Source organism: Coccinella septempunctata, chromosome 8 (assembly GCF_907165205.1).
Source record: "Coccinella septempunctata chromosome 8, icCocSept1.1, whole genome shotgun sequence".
NCBI classification, from domain to species: Eukaryota; Metazoa; Arthropoda; class Insecta; order Coleoptera; family Coccinellidae; genus Coccinella; species Coccinella septempunctata.
In genome coordinates, this window is record NC_058196.1 from 32,153,312 (window position 1) to 32,167,385 (window position 14,074).

Sequence of the window (14,074 nt, forward strand, 5' to 3'; positions counted from 1 at the left end):
CTCGTAAACAAGGCCAGATATTTGAAATTTTGGTATGGAAATATAGGTTTTAGAACACGATGAATCTATTGAGAGCAATTTCGAGAGCTTATCTCCTTTCGTTCAGATTTTCATCTTGAAAATGGCATTTTTTCGAAAATTGCAATTTTCAATCTGCGATATCTCCTGTTATATTCGACTGATCCAATTGGGATTTCCGGTTATATGATCAGCGTTGCCTAGGCTTTCACCCTAGCACAAAAACTCGATTTCGAAAATCTCGATTTTTTTGGTCAAAAATGAGCAAGAGGATAGACCCCCCTAAAACGACCTATTTGCTACTCTGTCTAAAAATCAGGATGTTCTATTACTGTCCTCGGATATGGAGTGCATAGAATTTGTTTTGGAGATTCTAGAAAACCAAACAGTTGATGATTCAATAGAGAATTGCACTCCATAGAGCTCTTCGAAGTCAACTCGAAAATGAAAAGTGAAAAAACAAAAAAAATTATTTTCTCCTAAACTGGGCCCGATATTTGAAATTTTGGTATGGAAATATAGGTTTTAGAACACGATGAATCTATTGATAGCAATTTCGAGAGCATATCTCCTTTCGTTTAGATTATCATCTTGGAAATGGCATTTTTTCGAAAATTGGAAGTTTCAATCTGCGATATCTCCTGGTATATTCGTCTGATCCAATTGGGATTTCCGGTTATATAATCAGCGTTGCCTAGGCTTCCACCCTAGCACAAAAACTCGATTTCGAAAATCTCGATTTTTTTGGTCAAAAATGAGCAAGGGGTTAGACCCCCCTAAAATCACCTATTTGCTACTCTGTCTAAAAATCAGGATGTTCTATTACTATCCTCGGATATGGAGTGCATAGAATTTGTTTTGGAGATTCTAGAAAACCAAACAGTTGATGATTCAATAGAGAATTGCACTCCAGAGAGCTCTTCGAAGTCAACTCGAAAATGAAAAGTGAAAAAACAAAAAAAATTATTTTCTCCTAAACAGGGCCAGATATTTGAAATTTTGCTATGGAAATATAGGTTTTCGAACACGCTGAATCCATTGCGAGCAATTTCGAAAGCCTCTCTCCCTTCGTTTAGTTTTTCATCTTGGAAATGGCATTTTTCAAAAATTGCAATTTTCAATCTGCGATATCTCCTGTTATATTCGACTGATCCAATTGGGATTTCCGGTTATATGATCAGCGTTGCCTAGGCTTTCACCCTAGCACAAAAACTCGATTTCGAAAATCTCGATTTTTTTGGTAAAAAATGAGCAAGGGGTTAGACCCCTCTAAAATGACCTATTTGCCACTCTGTCTAAAAATCAGGATGTTCTATTACTGTCCTCGGATATGGAGTGCATAGAATTTGTTTTGAAGATTCTAGAAAACCAAACAGTTGATGTTTCAATAGAGAATTGCACTCCAGAGAGTTCTTCGAAGTCAACACGAAAATGAAAAGAGGAAAAACAAAAAAAATTATTTTCTCCCAAACAGGGCCAGATATTTGAAATTTTGGTATGAAAATATAGGTTTTCGAACACGCTAAATTATCTACACGACTCATCTAACGTCTGTCTCTCTGTCACTTACAGCTTCCTACCTCTACTACCCATTATACCCTTCAACTTGTTGAGTCCCAAGAAATTCTAGTTTGGCACGTAGCTCATTGTCGAACCTGTCTCTAAAATAAATCATTTAGACCCTTCTCTACCAGGTAGAATTACCAAATATACCATTGTTTAAAGGACAAATGGCTCAATTAGATCCAAAATTGTTTTGGGTGTTTTTTTTCGAAACAAAGTTTCAACGTTATATTTCCGTAGAATTTCTGAATCGTTGCTACGTGTTTAAAACGTGAGAAGGTAACGTTACTTTAAAATTAGGATGAAACGTGTTCCTAACGATATTTTGCCGTTTCTCAACGGTGAATATTAGTAGGGTTTTTTGAGAAATGGGACGTTTTTTCCATGTATTTGTGTTCCTGGAATATGGACACCCTATTTTTCATATTTAACATTTATTCCTATCCCATTTGTGTGTTTTACAAGTCCGTAGAGATTCCTGTTTTTACACTTGTCTTTTTGTGTTCGTATTTTGAAAATGACGAACCCCAAGGATTTCTTGCAAAATCCCACGCCACACAATAGAGACAGGAATGTCTAGTGTGAGGTTGTAGCACCCGAAGAGAGAGTTATTGGGTATGCACAGTGCGGCCGTATCCCAGGTATGCCGACGGTGATGGTGCGGCAAGAGAATTCATGGTGTACAGTTGATTTCTGGGAAGGTTTTTTTTTTCTTGTGGGGGAATACGAGTCGTTCAATGGCAACCCGCGTTACGTACGAAACACGGAGAGTTTCGAGCGGCAGAAGTTACGGAGCAGGTTTTGAACTTCGGTTCGACAGTGGCGGCTCGTCAGAGGGTGAATCTATGCCAGTATTTTACTTGAAGAAAGGATTGATGGTGAAAATGCCGTTGGATTGAAGAAAGTACTCCAATTGAGAATAATTCATTGCAGGAACAGTCGAAAATGATATAAATATTCTTCATTTACCGCCTTTTTTAATTGTTTCATCTACACTTTCTATTTTGATTTCAGTATATTGATTTTTTCCTAATTCAATCTATTCTTGTCGTATTCCCGGTTAAAAAATACCTATAGGAAGTTTTTATCGTTTTAAGATTTTTCGAAAATGAAGAAGATATGGCACATTTTCGAAATCAATACCAAAATTTGGTTATATCTGCAAGATAAATGAAGATATCGTGAAGCGGTTTCCACTCTGTGGAATCGGTGAAAATTCGATCGATTTAGACAGCATTTTTAACGAAACCACGATTTCTGTACGAAATTAAAATTTGAATATCTCGAGAACGAATGGATTGAATGACAAAAAATACGTATACTGAATTCAGAACAGGAAGACCTTTCAAATGGGGTATAACTAACCCCTTCGTCCCCATTCAAAATATAGGGGTTGGGGTTGTAATTCTGAGGGTTGAAGCGATACGGTTCTGAATTTGATCTTAGAAGTTGCACTTTTGGAATCAAAAACCGTCTCATTCGAGGGTTTTTATATTAATCAGTTCTGCCAACCTACAGAGCCCTTGTTTCGTTTGAAAGACCCACACTTTTTTCGATAAGGAATCACACTTTAAATTGATTTGCAATTATTCACCCTGTATATTGTCGAAACGTCCCGACAGAATCCTGCTTCTTTAATCCATAATTGTCAAATTTCGGAGACCTCCGCACCACCCTTCAACAATGATCACGTGTTCGCCATCAGACACACTTGATCTGCTGAGGAACGGTATGCTGATTGCGAGTTTTTGTTGTAGGACCACCCTGTACATGCTAATACCGCGTGAATTTCGATAAAGAGTCGATTTTGTTTATTCAATCAATTAATTTCGCTGCAGGGTGATATAACGTAACCAGCGATGTTTTTTCTGCTTTTCAACGCTGAAGGTACCTTGTTTCATCATAAACCATAGGAGAAACAGCTATTATTCGTCAAAAATTGGGAAAAAATGGAGTAAACTCGATGAAACCCAAATCAACCCAATTTTACTCGTTTTGGCCCGACGCCGGTCTACGCCTATGCTAAATAGGAGTAGGGATGCCCTTTTCAACCTATTCGCTATCGGGCTCGGGCCTATTCTCCCCTCTCAGTCCGGTAGATTGTGCATTGGAAGCGACTCGACTGTTGCGAGAGAGTGCCAACGCAGCTACAACAAAGTAATGTATTTCCTGTGATTAGTGTTGAACTTTGTGTGATAACCAGTCTAAAGAACGTGCCAGTGAGTGAAACGAACCACCATGTTCGACGTTTTCGGCTCTGTCAAGGGGCTGTTGAAGATCGATGCCGTGTGCATCGACAACAATGTGTTCAGACTCCATTACAAAGCATCTGTGGTCATACTGGTGGCGTTCTCTTTGCTCGTGACAAGTCGGCAATACATAGGCGACCCCATCGACTGCATCGTCGACGAGATCCCCCCAGATGTCATGGACACCTACTGTTGGATCTCAGCCACTTACACGGTACCAAACAGGCTAACAGGACGCGTAGGGATAGACATAGTACAACCAGGTGTTGCAAGCCATGTGGACGGTAAAGACGAGGTTAAATACCACAAATACTACCAGTGGGTCTGTTTCGCCCTCTTCTTCCAAGCCATGTTGTTCTACGTGCCCAGATACCTGTGGAAGACGTGGGAAGGGGGCAGAATCAAGATGCTGGTCCTTGACCTCAACGCACCAATCGTCGAAACAAAATGCAAAAACGAACGTAAGGGCATCCTGGTCGATTATTTCCTGACCAATCTCCACATGCAAAATTTCTACGCGTTCAGATTCTTCATATGCGAGGTGCTGAACTTCGTGAACGTGGTAGGACAGATCTTCTTCATGGATTACTTCTTGGGCGGCGAATTCAGCACCTACGGCACCGACGTCTTGAGTTTCACCGAGATGGACCCCGAACAAAGAGAAGACCCGATGGCCAGAGTGTTCCCCAAGGTCACCAAGTGCACATTCCACAAATACGGTCCCTCCGGATCCGTCCAGAAGTTCGACGGTCTCTGCGTACTGCCCGTCAACATCGTCAACGAGAAAATCTACGTTTTCTTGTGGTTCTGGTTCGTGATACTCAGCATCTTGTCCGGTATTTCTCTGGTTTATCGTCTGTGCGTCATCATGGCGCCCAGATTCCGTCTTTATCTGCTGAGGGCTAAGTGTCGCATCGCGCCACAGAAACAGATCGAGATCATTTCCGACAATTGCGAGATCGGGGATTGGTTCATCCTGTATCAGCTGGGTAAGAACATCGACGCCTTGATCTTCAAGGAAGTCATATCCGACATCTACAAGAAGATGGAAGGGAAGGAAACAGTTTAGATTGCACCATAAGGGGGCCGTTTCCTAGTTTTATCGAGTTTGAGTCGATATAACCTATAAACAAGTGATTTACGAACAATTTTTTTAAAAGAGATATCGTAGGGCCTCCGATTCAAGCTGAAACTGCCTTGAAACAATCAACCTAGTGCCACATTTCTATAGTTATACGTTTTATCATTAAATTCCGACAGGTTTTACATAGAACAACATTCCATAGCACAAATTAAGGGACCAATTTTATGATATTAAGCATGCGTAAGTTCTGTGATGGCAGTAAAAAAAAGACTGTATTATATTCCGTGGTTTTAATAAATCTTTTTGGTAATCAAACCTATCGAAATAATTATATCAAAGGATATTTACTGTGTATATAATGTAGAAGTTTTTTTTTTTTAGAAAATTTTTATTCTCATTTCGAACATGTCGTTGATAATGCACTAATTAACATGATTAACAATAGAGTGTTGAACAAATCTTGCTCTCTATGATTGTTTCGGAGAATTTCCTCAATTTTATTGTATTCCTTATATTTATACTGTGAAATTGTATCGTTTCGAATTTTTAGAAATCTAGCGATTCACCGCTGGAATTCCGAGAATTCACAGACGTCTGAGGTGATTTCACTGAAGAAATTCAAGAATTGATATCAATTCCTAATTAGTATGATTTACCAATCGTTAAATAACAATTCTTTTCGTATTTGAGAGTGCAGCTTGGTATTTCTTCAATGATAACCACCGGAGACAGTCGACAGAGTGTGAAATTTTGTGATTTTAGCGATTAGTATCCGATACGATAATTCCATTTTAATTATTTAGGTGAATTGAATGCTGCTGTGTTCCAAGTTTTTATTTTTACACTGTATTATTCTAAGTGCCTTTTGTCATGGAAGATTATGAGTAATTTTTCGAATTAAAGTAAGGTTATTCTGACGATTGTTTTTGTTGTAACATTCACGCTCAATTTGCATCGTTAATGAATGCCAATGAAATAATAACTGGCCCATTTTGACGGCATTTTAGCATAGGCGTGCTTAGAATCCTCATAGCTTGACCTCGGCGTCTGCCCTGTGGAATTTCGTACGCGTATTTTTTTCCAAATCGAGAAATATTCGCCAGATGAAGCTCAAATCATTCAGCAACCTTCTCAACTTCATTCCAGAACCAAGGACTAGATTTAAATTTGAACGAAACTGTAGTTTTGCCAATAATAGTAAATGAATTTTTTTGACGAGCTAAGCAGCGTTGGACGTGTTCTGCACCTGAATGGGTGACCGTTTGGGATACGACTTTCCCCATTCTGTTAAATCTGCAATCTACATGTTTCGAAAAGGCAAAAGTGTTGAATACCTCTTTTTTCGGTTTGTTATGATTTTTTTTTATGTTAACTGAGCCAAAATGGCGTCAGTAAACCAAGAATCTACTAGTCCGCTTTGCAGATGATTTCGAGAAACATCTAGGTTGAGGGAAATCGCTCAAATTTAGTAATGTAATCTATCTATCCTGAAATTTTTTATCGAAAATCCTCATTTTCTCTACGTATTTAGTTTTTATGGAGACCAGTTGAGTTAAAGATGGATTTTTCTGTTTCCCTTGAGGAAAAACGTGGCTTTTACTCGAAATTCTTGTTAGATTTTCAAGAAATTACCGTTCGAAATTCCGAGATAGGAAGGTTTTCGAACACTTTCGCTTATTTGAATTTTTTCGACCGTTAAATTTTAAAGTTCGCCTCCCAAAACAGGTTTACCGAAGAATTTATGAGTCAACTTAAGGTATTATCCGCCAATCGTTATTCAATTCTTAGAAGTCTGACACCATAACGCTGTTTACCAGAGTCTCTGCTATGTACATGAAGCCAGACGAGAATAGACCAAAGTAGTAAATCCTCCCCTATTCAAACCGACCCTGGAGCTAAATTTGGGTGCAGTCGAGTTGCGGGTATATAAATGAACAAATTGGGATAATTAGGAAACCCAGAAATATTTTTGTGACGACCAGTTATAATAATTTGAAATTGGGTACATGTGTGTGACTTTATATACCTTTTTTTTAAATTTGTTTACTGAGTTTATTCCAGGTTAGAGTATTGTTATTTAATGTTGTAATGACAATGTATAACTTTGTTTTCCCCAATTTTGGCCCATGAGTAATATATGAATTTCGCAGTGATACGATCTTTTTTATCGAAGAGAAATGATACTGGAAATTTCATTGATATAATCAGTGTAGTCACTTCAGATAACAGGTACAAGATAGGCTATAGATTAGTTCATATTTGATAGAAAGCTATATTTTACAGGTACATTGATGTTTAGAGATTGATTTGAGTCATTTTACACTTGTAACACTTGGATTTTAAAAAATTGGATTGCAATATATGTATCAGTCTATTATAGAAAAAAATCATGAGTGTATTTCGATGTTTTTGGTTTTTACCTGGAGGAAGATAAGACGTTTAGACTCGTTTTAAAATTTTATTATGTGTTCATTTCGTGGTTTATGTAACGATTTTCAATCTATTGATCTCTTATCAGCATTAATCCTGAAAATTTATGACTTTATCCAGAGCAATTAAGATAAATCATCTTATTATCGGAGAACATGATCTGTTTTGCAATATGTGGAAAATGAGTAAAATTTTTGATCCGATCGAAGAATATCGATCCACTGTGTGGATATTGAATGAATTATGACAGGATGGAATCAATCAGTTGGAAATGTTTCCAATGGTTGGTTACGTTACAAAGACATTGTTCACAACCCGATGAACAATTGTATCAGGTATTGAGTTCATCAGGCAGAGTTTGTAATGTAACAGACACTGCACCTCAGCTATTTAGCCTCATGTGTCAATTGTTCACATTTCAACAAGGAACCAAGGACAAAAACAAGGCTATTGAATGAATAATAATAATAATAACGCTTGAACAATGCAACGAAATTCTTAAAATTGACCATAAAAATGGTGTAATTTCTGCGAAATTAAAAGTTTTGTTCTTCGTAGTGAAGCAATATTCCAGCCAGCTATTTTAGACTTTCAAATTAGGAGAAACAATGTTTTCTTTGTCGATTGTGGCTTTCCATCAAATTTTCAACGATATTTGGACGTATGGAGAACTAAAATGGGCAATTGTCTTTATAAAGAGCAATTGTTCCAATTTATCTTATCAGAAAGGTACACCATGCGAGCTCTCTGTGTTTTATCTTCGAATAATGCATACGACAAATATTGAACATGACTGACTTGGCCTGTTTCCATCAGATTTTCATCCTCATATGTACGTCTTTTATTAGAAAGCTCGAAACTTCTTTGTTCGGCTTCTATTCTGGTCGATGACCAGATGTTCTATTTCACTATTTCTTGTCTTTTGAGGAAATGACTTATAATTGCCTATTGTGTTCTGGCTCCAAACATAACGACGTCAGTAGAATGACAGATCATTTCTTATTAATGAAAAAGGCATGCTTTCGATAACACTTCGAAAACACCAATCAGTCCTTTGTGCTTGACTCCAAAATACATTGATCAACAATTGATAAAGGGCTTGCGTATAAATTTATCTTTATTCTTAGCTTTTGTTTAGTTATCTGAAACATCTGTTATGGATGTGTTCTTTCAAGAAAAACTATCAAGAGCTCTTTGGTGTTTGCTATAAATTAATTGCTATCAAAATCTGCACATTCAGATGAAATACAATTTAACGACAGAAATATAACAGTGTTCATTGTGGGAAACAATAGAATTCTTCACCCAATTAAAATAATCCACATCGTCAAATATAGTCCCACGTTAACAATCGTCAGAAACTGGGTCAATTGATTCATACATGGTTATTCGAAAATATTTTCTTATCTCGCGCCAACTTCCAGCCTCTCGCTGAAAAGCTTTCGAGAGTTATGCGATAGAGCAAAGCGTCTTTTGTAAATAACTTTTATTAGCGCCTCAAACGATATTTCAAACAAACTTAGGCTTGGTAATTGCTCATAAAACCGTATAAAATGATGAACGTTAATATACGATACTTAGGAGGTATTGCAAACTGTGAAAAATTATGACTTCCAACGGCAACAAAAAAACCTGTCTTAGCGTGCTTCAAAATAACGAAAATACATTGGAAATAACTCTAATTGTTCTTTAACCACTAACAGACTAATGGATAATGGATAAACGTAAAAGAATAATAGAAGTGATCTACAGATATTTGTGTACCTCTCAGTACACATGATTTCCTTATAAGTGCAAGAAGTTGACCTTTACTGTGTGAGATAAAACGAGAGGTTGTTGAGTTTCATCATGATTTTAACTGACTAACAACCCACGTGCATCTAAAACAATTTTCCAGCAGGAGATGATCTACAATAAGGCGCTGATGCCAAACAAGTCTCGAGAAAACTCAGATCCACCAGCATGGGTTTAAATCAGCCAATTCTTCTACCTGGGGTGGTTTATGACCAATGAAAAATCATCGTAGATCTCAATATGATAAATATTCTCCAAGAAAAACTTTTCTAGTGATAAATCTCGAAATTTCATAGACCTCAGTGCAACCGTTAGATCTTGACGAATTTTTAACTGACCACATTTTTTTCGAGCAGATCATAAATTTTTCAAGTTGGGTTACGAAAACATCACTCTGTATTGGCATGTTATTCGATTCAAGTGATGTAATCCGTAACAAAATTCAATATTTGCGATAAGCACCAGATTAGTTTGACACCCACATACTGTTATTAAACTTATTTGATAATGTCTTCATTGTTATACCAAGGGTGGGAAAATTATGCTCGATTGAAAGTCTCATTTCAGTTCGACAATAATTGAAAACTCTTCTAGTCCACTCTTTTGTATACAAACTGTAGAAAGCTGATGAATATTTATAAAATTATCATTTCCTCATGTGACCAATGAACTTGCTGATAAACTTGGCGAATGGTTAGATCTAACGTAATTTAAGTAAGGCTGGCATCGTTGTATTTTGTGACACATGCAAGTATTATACTGTCGGCATAAATATTTCAATGAGGCAAATTGATGGTCATGGCCTTCTTCAATAGTTCGTTCAACCATCTTGTAACACACGATGTTTTCTTCTAGGAACAAATATCAACCGTTATTTCAGACAAAATGTGTATGTATACGATTGATTGAAATCATTTTGTAGAAAATTCTCGCTTTTCGGGATGGAAGGAAAAAGCAGTATTTTTTGCTCTCATTTTATTGATACAACTGATTTGATTCGGTGGAAATTGCTTTGGGGGAAAGGAGTTCTTCAGGGCGCGAGTTTTGGGCCATCACATTTCTTTCAATCTAACTCACTAGACAGATTTTTGATCTGCACCTTTTTAGTATCAGCGTGTGTAGATACTGGGTATTGTTTGTTGTTTTCCACCCAACAAAACCACTGAGAATACCGATTTGGAGGCAATATTTATCGCAACTTTATTGATTAGATATCGACGAATATTTCTTCACCACAGCGTCATCTATATGGGAATTATGAACACAATCGATAGAATACTGTAGTGGCAATTCGATAGTTTCGGGAATTTACCGATTGTAAACCTCATAAAACCGCACAAGGAAAAGTATCTGTTGGAATGTTTACAGCTGATAGCCTTAGTCGCCATGTTGACAATCTTCAGAAGAATTCAATATTTGCAATAATTAACTGGTACTGAGTTTCATTATAAAGTTTCAACATTCAACTCAAGATCTTGTACTCATCCACTTTGATTCTGCATCATTTAGTGTAGTTAACAACCGATTTGACAGACGTCGTCAAAACAACATGGCCACTGGCCACTATATGGTCTGTCAACTTCGATAATTTGCTACTGAAAATCATAAGTCTTTAATATTTTTTACCGTTTTGAATATTTCACATGAAGAATTAAATTTTACTTTGCAGTCACTATTTTTGGGAGCATTATACATCACAGTCTTGAATTAAAGTCAACTTTTGACTTCACCTACCTGAAGATGCTACTGTGATAACGAAACACGAAGGATGAGGGATATTCAATGGTGAAAAAGTCAACAGTATTTCTTTGTTGGATATAATCTTTCTATTCATCAAGAATGTTATCAAATATGGGAGATCTCAAACTGTTTATATTAAAAGTGCCTTTTTACATATATACACACATACATACATTTTTTCTGATTACACAACCATTCTATGCGATAATAAAAAATGAACGGCCTGTAATCAAACCTGAAGTCCCTCTAATTTTAAAGCTTCCATTAACCCTACTAAAAATGACAGTAAAGGAAGCTTTAAGCTCAAAGTGACTCAAATTTGATTATGAAACTGGACGTAAGCTTCATGAGTTTTTACAAGGGATACACTGTTTCAATTTTCGATGGTTCTAATCGATAACCAATTGAGACTATTTGTTCTATCACTATCACAGTCGAGCTTGTCAGCCTGAACACTTTAATTTTGCACCAAGTGGAAGAATTCTTTTCTCAGTTTGTTGTCTTCTTTGAAGGCTCCCAAAGTTGTTGCTGTTACCGTCTTGCTGTTTATTTTCTGCACTCCCCTCATGACCATGCACATGTGACTGAAACAAGAGGATGATATAAGCAATCTGAAAGAATCACAGAGACCACTATTGTGTGAAAAATAACTTACACTCCCTCAATGAAAACTGCCACTCCAGCTGGATTAACGGCGTCGTAAACTGCCTGTGCGATCTGTTTGGTCATCCTTTCCTGGACTTGTAAACGCCTGGAGAAAATCTCTACTATCCTTGCCAGTTTGCTCAAGCCCAAAATTTTGCCTTGGGGCAGGTAGGCTATGGATACCTTGCCATAGAATGGCACCATGTGGTGTTCGCACATAGAAAACATCTCGATGTCTTTCACCAGCACCATCTCGTCGTGGTCTTCAGTGAATATAGCCTCGTTCAGTATCTCTGGAAAGCCATAGAATGAGATAATAAGACAAAAATGAACATTGATTATTTTTCCGAAAATGTGTCATGTTGTCTCACCTTGTACACTTTCTGTGTATCCTTTCGTGAAGAACATCAACGCTTTGCTGGCTCTTTCTGGTGTTTTCAAGAGTCCTTCTCTCTCTGGATCTTCCCCAAGTGATTTGAGGAGAGTTTTGTAACATCTTGTCATTTCAGGCAATACGTCTTCACTCTTGGGTGTGTCCTGTTGTACTTTTTTGACGGCACATACCTCTTTACCTGAAAATTGAAATTGTCGTTTGAAAATCCTCAGAAGATTGTCTCTCATCATATACAGGGTTCTTATAAATGACTGTGAGATCACTGTTGGCTTTGAATTACCCTGTGCTGCTTGCAACTACGACGTTTTGAAATTCATATTGTAGAAATCCGAAATTGTCCTACCCTCAAAGCATAAAATTGTATTTTGTGCCTTTTCTCAAAATAAATTCGCAATTTTCAATAGAAAGTAGTAGGAACTTCTCCTTTTTTAATGATTCTGGAATCAAGATATTCTAATAGGAGTCCAGGGTGATTCACCGTAATAGGTTATTAGACTTTTATAGAAAACTAATCATAATTCTGTGGTAAAATATACATGTAGGGGTTTTCGACAATGAACTTTCTCCTAAAAATATTTTTAGATCTCTGAAACTTCCAGTTATACCGAAAACTGCCTACTACTTTCTCATTTCAAATGGCACACCCAGTATATCTTCGATATACACGACGTACACATCGTCAGATAGCTGATTTGATGGCCATTCCAATGATGTGCCATACCTTGGGTGAAAACTTTATGAGTTATTGGGATTCTTATAAAAAAAAATGTGAAAATGGGAGGTCAGCATTTTTTTCATAAGAATCCCAATAACTCCTAAACCGTTGAGTGCTTGCATCGTGATGTTCAGGTCTGGAGTAAAGATTATCTTATCGATTATGATGCAGAAATAGAGAAAGGGAACTTATCTGACATTCTACAAGAAAGAAAACGTTTCTCAGCTCTCAAAATTAACATTCTTTGTAGCACTCCCAGACAACCTGAGAAAATTCATATCGAATGGTAGGTTGAAAAAGATTTCAACGATGGGAATAAACTTTCACTGCAACAACAAAAGATCAAGGAAAGCTATTGGACGCTCCTACAAAGATCGATTTACAAAAAAGCAAGAAGAAGTTTTTATCTGTGAAATATTTATTAAATCGTCAACGTTTAGTACGTTTTTTTCTTGCATCTACAGGTCAGAAAAACTGTTGGGGAAAATCACCTCCTAAAACGTTGTCAAAAGAAAGAAAACACATTTTGTATCATGGTTGATGATACTACTAGTGGGAAATGAACATGCTGACAATTTTCGGAGTATTTGACAGACAGAATCGATGAATCGCCTCAGTTATGTTATATTCAACGAGTTCATTACCGTACACGATGAGGAAATGGTATTGGAGACATGGAATGCACCTGCTGACTCACAAAGAATCGATTAAAATCAGCTATCAATGATAGAAAACACTATTAACGCACCATTTTCAGGGGAGGAAAGCGTGTTGCAAACTGTGGCAGCTACTGGAGGCATTGTGGCACACTGAACGTCAAAAACACGACTTATCACCTCTACTAACGCAGGAAAAACTGAGAACGCTCGGTAGGTTTCCCCTATTTATCCGAAAATCCTTGACTGAATCAATCTACTGATGAATGATAAAGATCGGACACGCCAGATAAAACATAGACGTGTCGTTTTCAAAGTCACCGTTTGGAGAACACTCCAAGAAATTTGCACAAGTTCATTAGTCACACGTAGAAGATAAGAAAAAAAAATTGTCGGAAAAAGTGAATTACCTACGGATTCGAATGATTTTTTTTAATTGGTTGGGTGCGATACAAGGTCAAGGTTTTGTCGGTGGTTAATAAAATCATTAATAATAGACACGACTGTTTGATTACCGCCAGTAGTTGTAGATTATGAAGATATTCGTGTTATTTTAAAGCTGGTATGGAGGTTAATTAACGATGGTTTTTTTGAGTAATTGAAACCTTGTTCGTATGCATAAAATTGTTGCATGTGGATTTCATTCATAATTTCCGATTTATGGATTACTCAATGAATGGGTAATTTGGATTCGACGAATGGTGTTTACTAAAATACTATGAAAATGCAAGAATTGACATTAGCACATAAGTTCATCTGACTATTATTTGTTTAGTGGTGCTTTTG

At 37.0% G+C, this 14,074-nt stretch overlaps 2 protein-coding genes across 2 annotated transcripts; one reads left to right on the top strand and one right to left on the bottom strand.

Annotated features, from left to right (window-relative positions):
• The first annotated feature begins 3,656 nt into the window (after positions 1-3,656).
• On the top strand, positions 3,657-5,831 carry LOC123318873 (innexin inx2). Its single transcript, XM_044905639.1, has one exon. The coding sequence runs from the start codon at positions 3,820-3,822 to the stop codon at positions 4,897-4,899; it is 1,080 nt and encodes a 359-aa protein (XP_044761574.1). The 5' UTR covers positions 3,657-3,819; the 3' UTR covers positions 4,900-5,831.
• Positions 5,832-10,944: 5,113 nt separating this feature from the next.
• LOC123319350 (GTP cyclohydrolase 1-like) lies at positions 10,945-13,536 on the bottom strand. The gene is made up of 4 exons (XM_044906266.1): positions 13,381-13,536; positions 11,895-12,095; positions 11,534-11,816; positions 10,945-11,462 (listed from the first exon to the last, which is right to left on the bottom strand). Exons 1-4 carry the CDS (start codon positions 13,430-13,432, stop codon positions 11,336-11,338), a joined length of 663 nt encoding a protein of 220 aa, XP_044762201.1. The 5' UTR covers positions 13,433-13,536; the 3' UTR covers positions 10,945-11,335.
• Between the last annotated feature and the right edge of the window lie 538 nt (positions 13,537-14,074).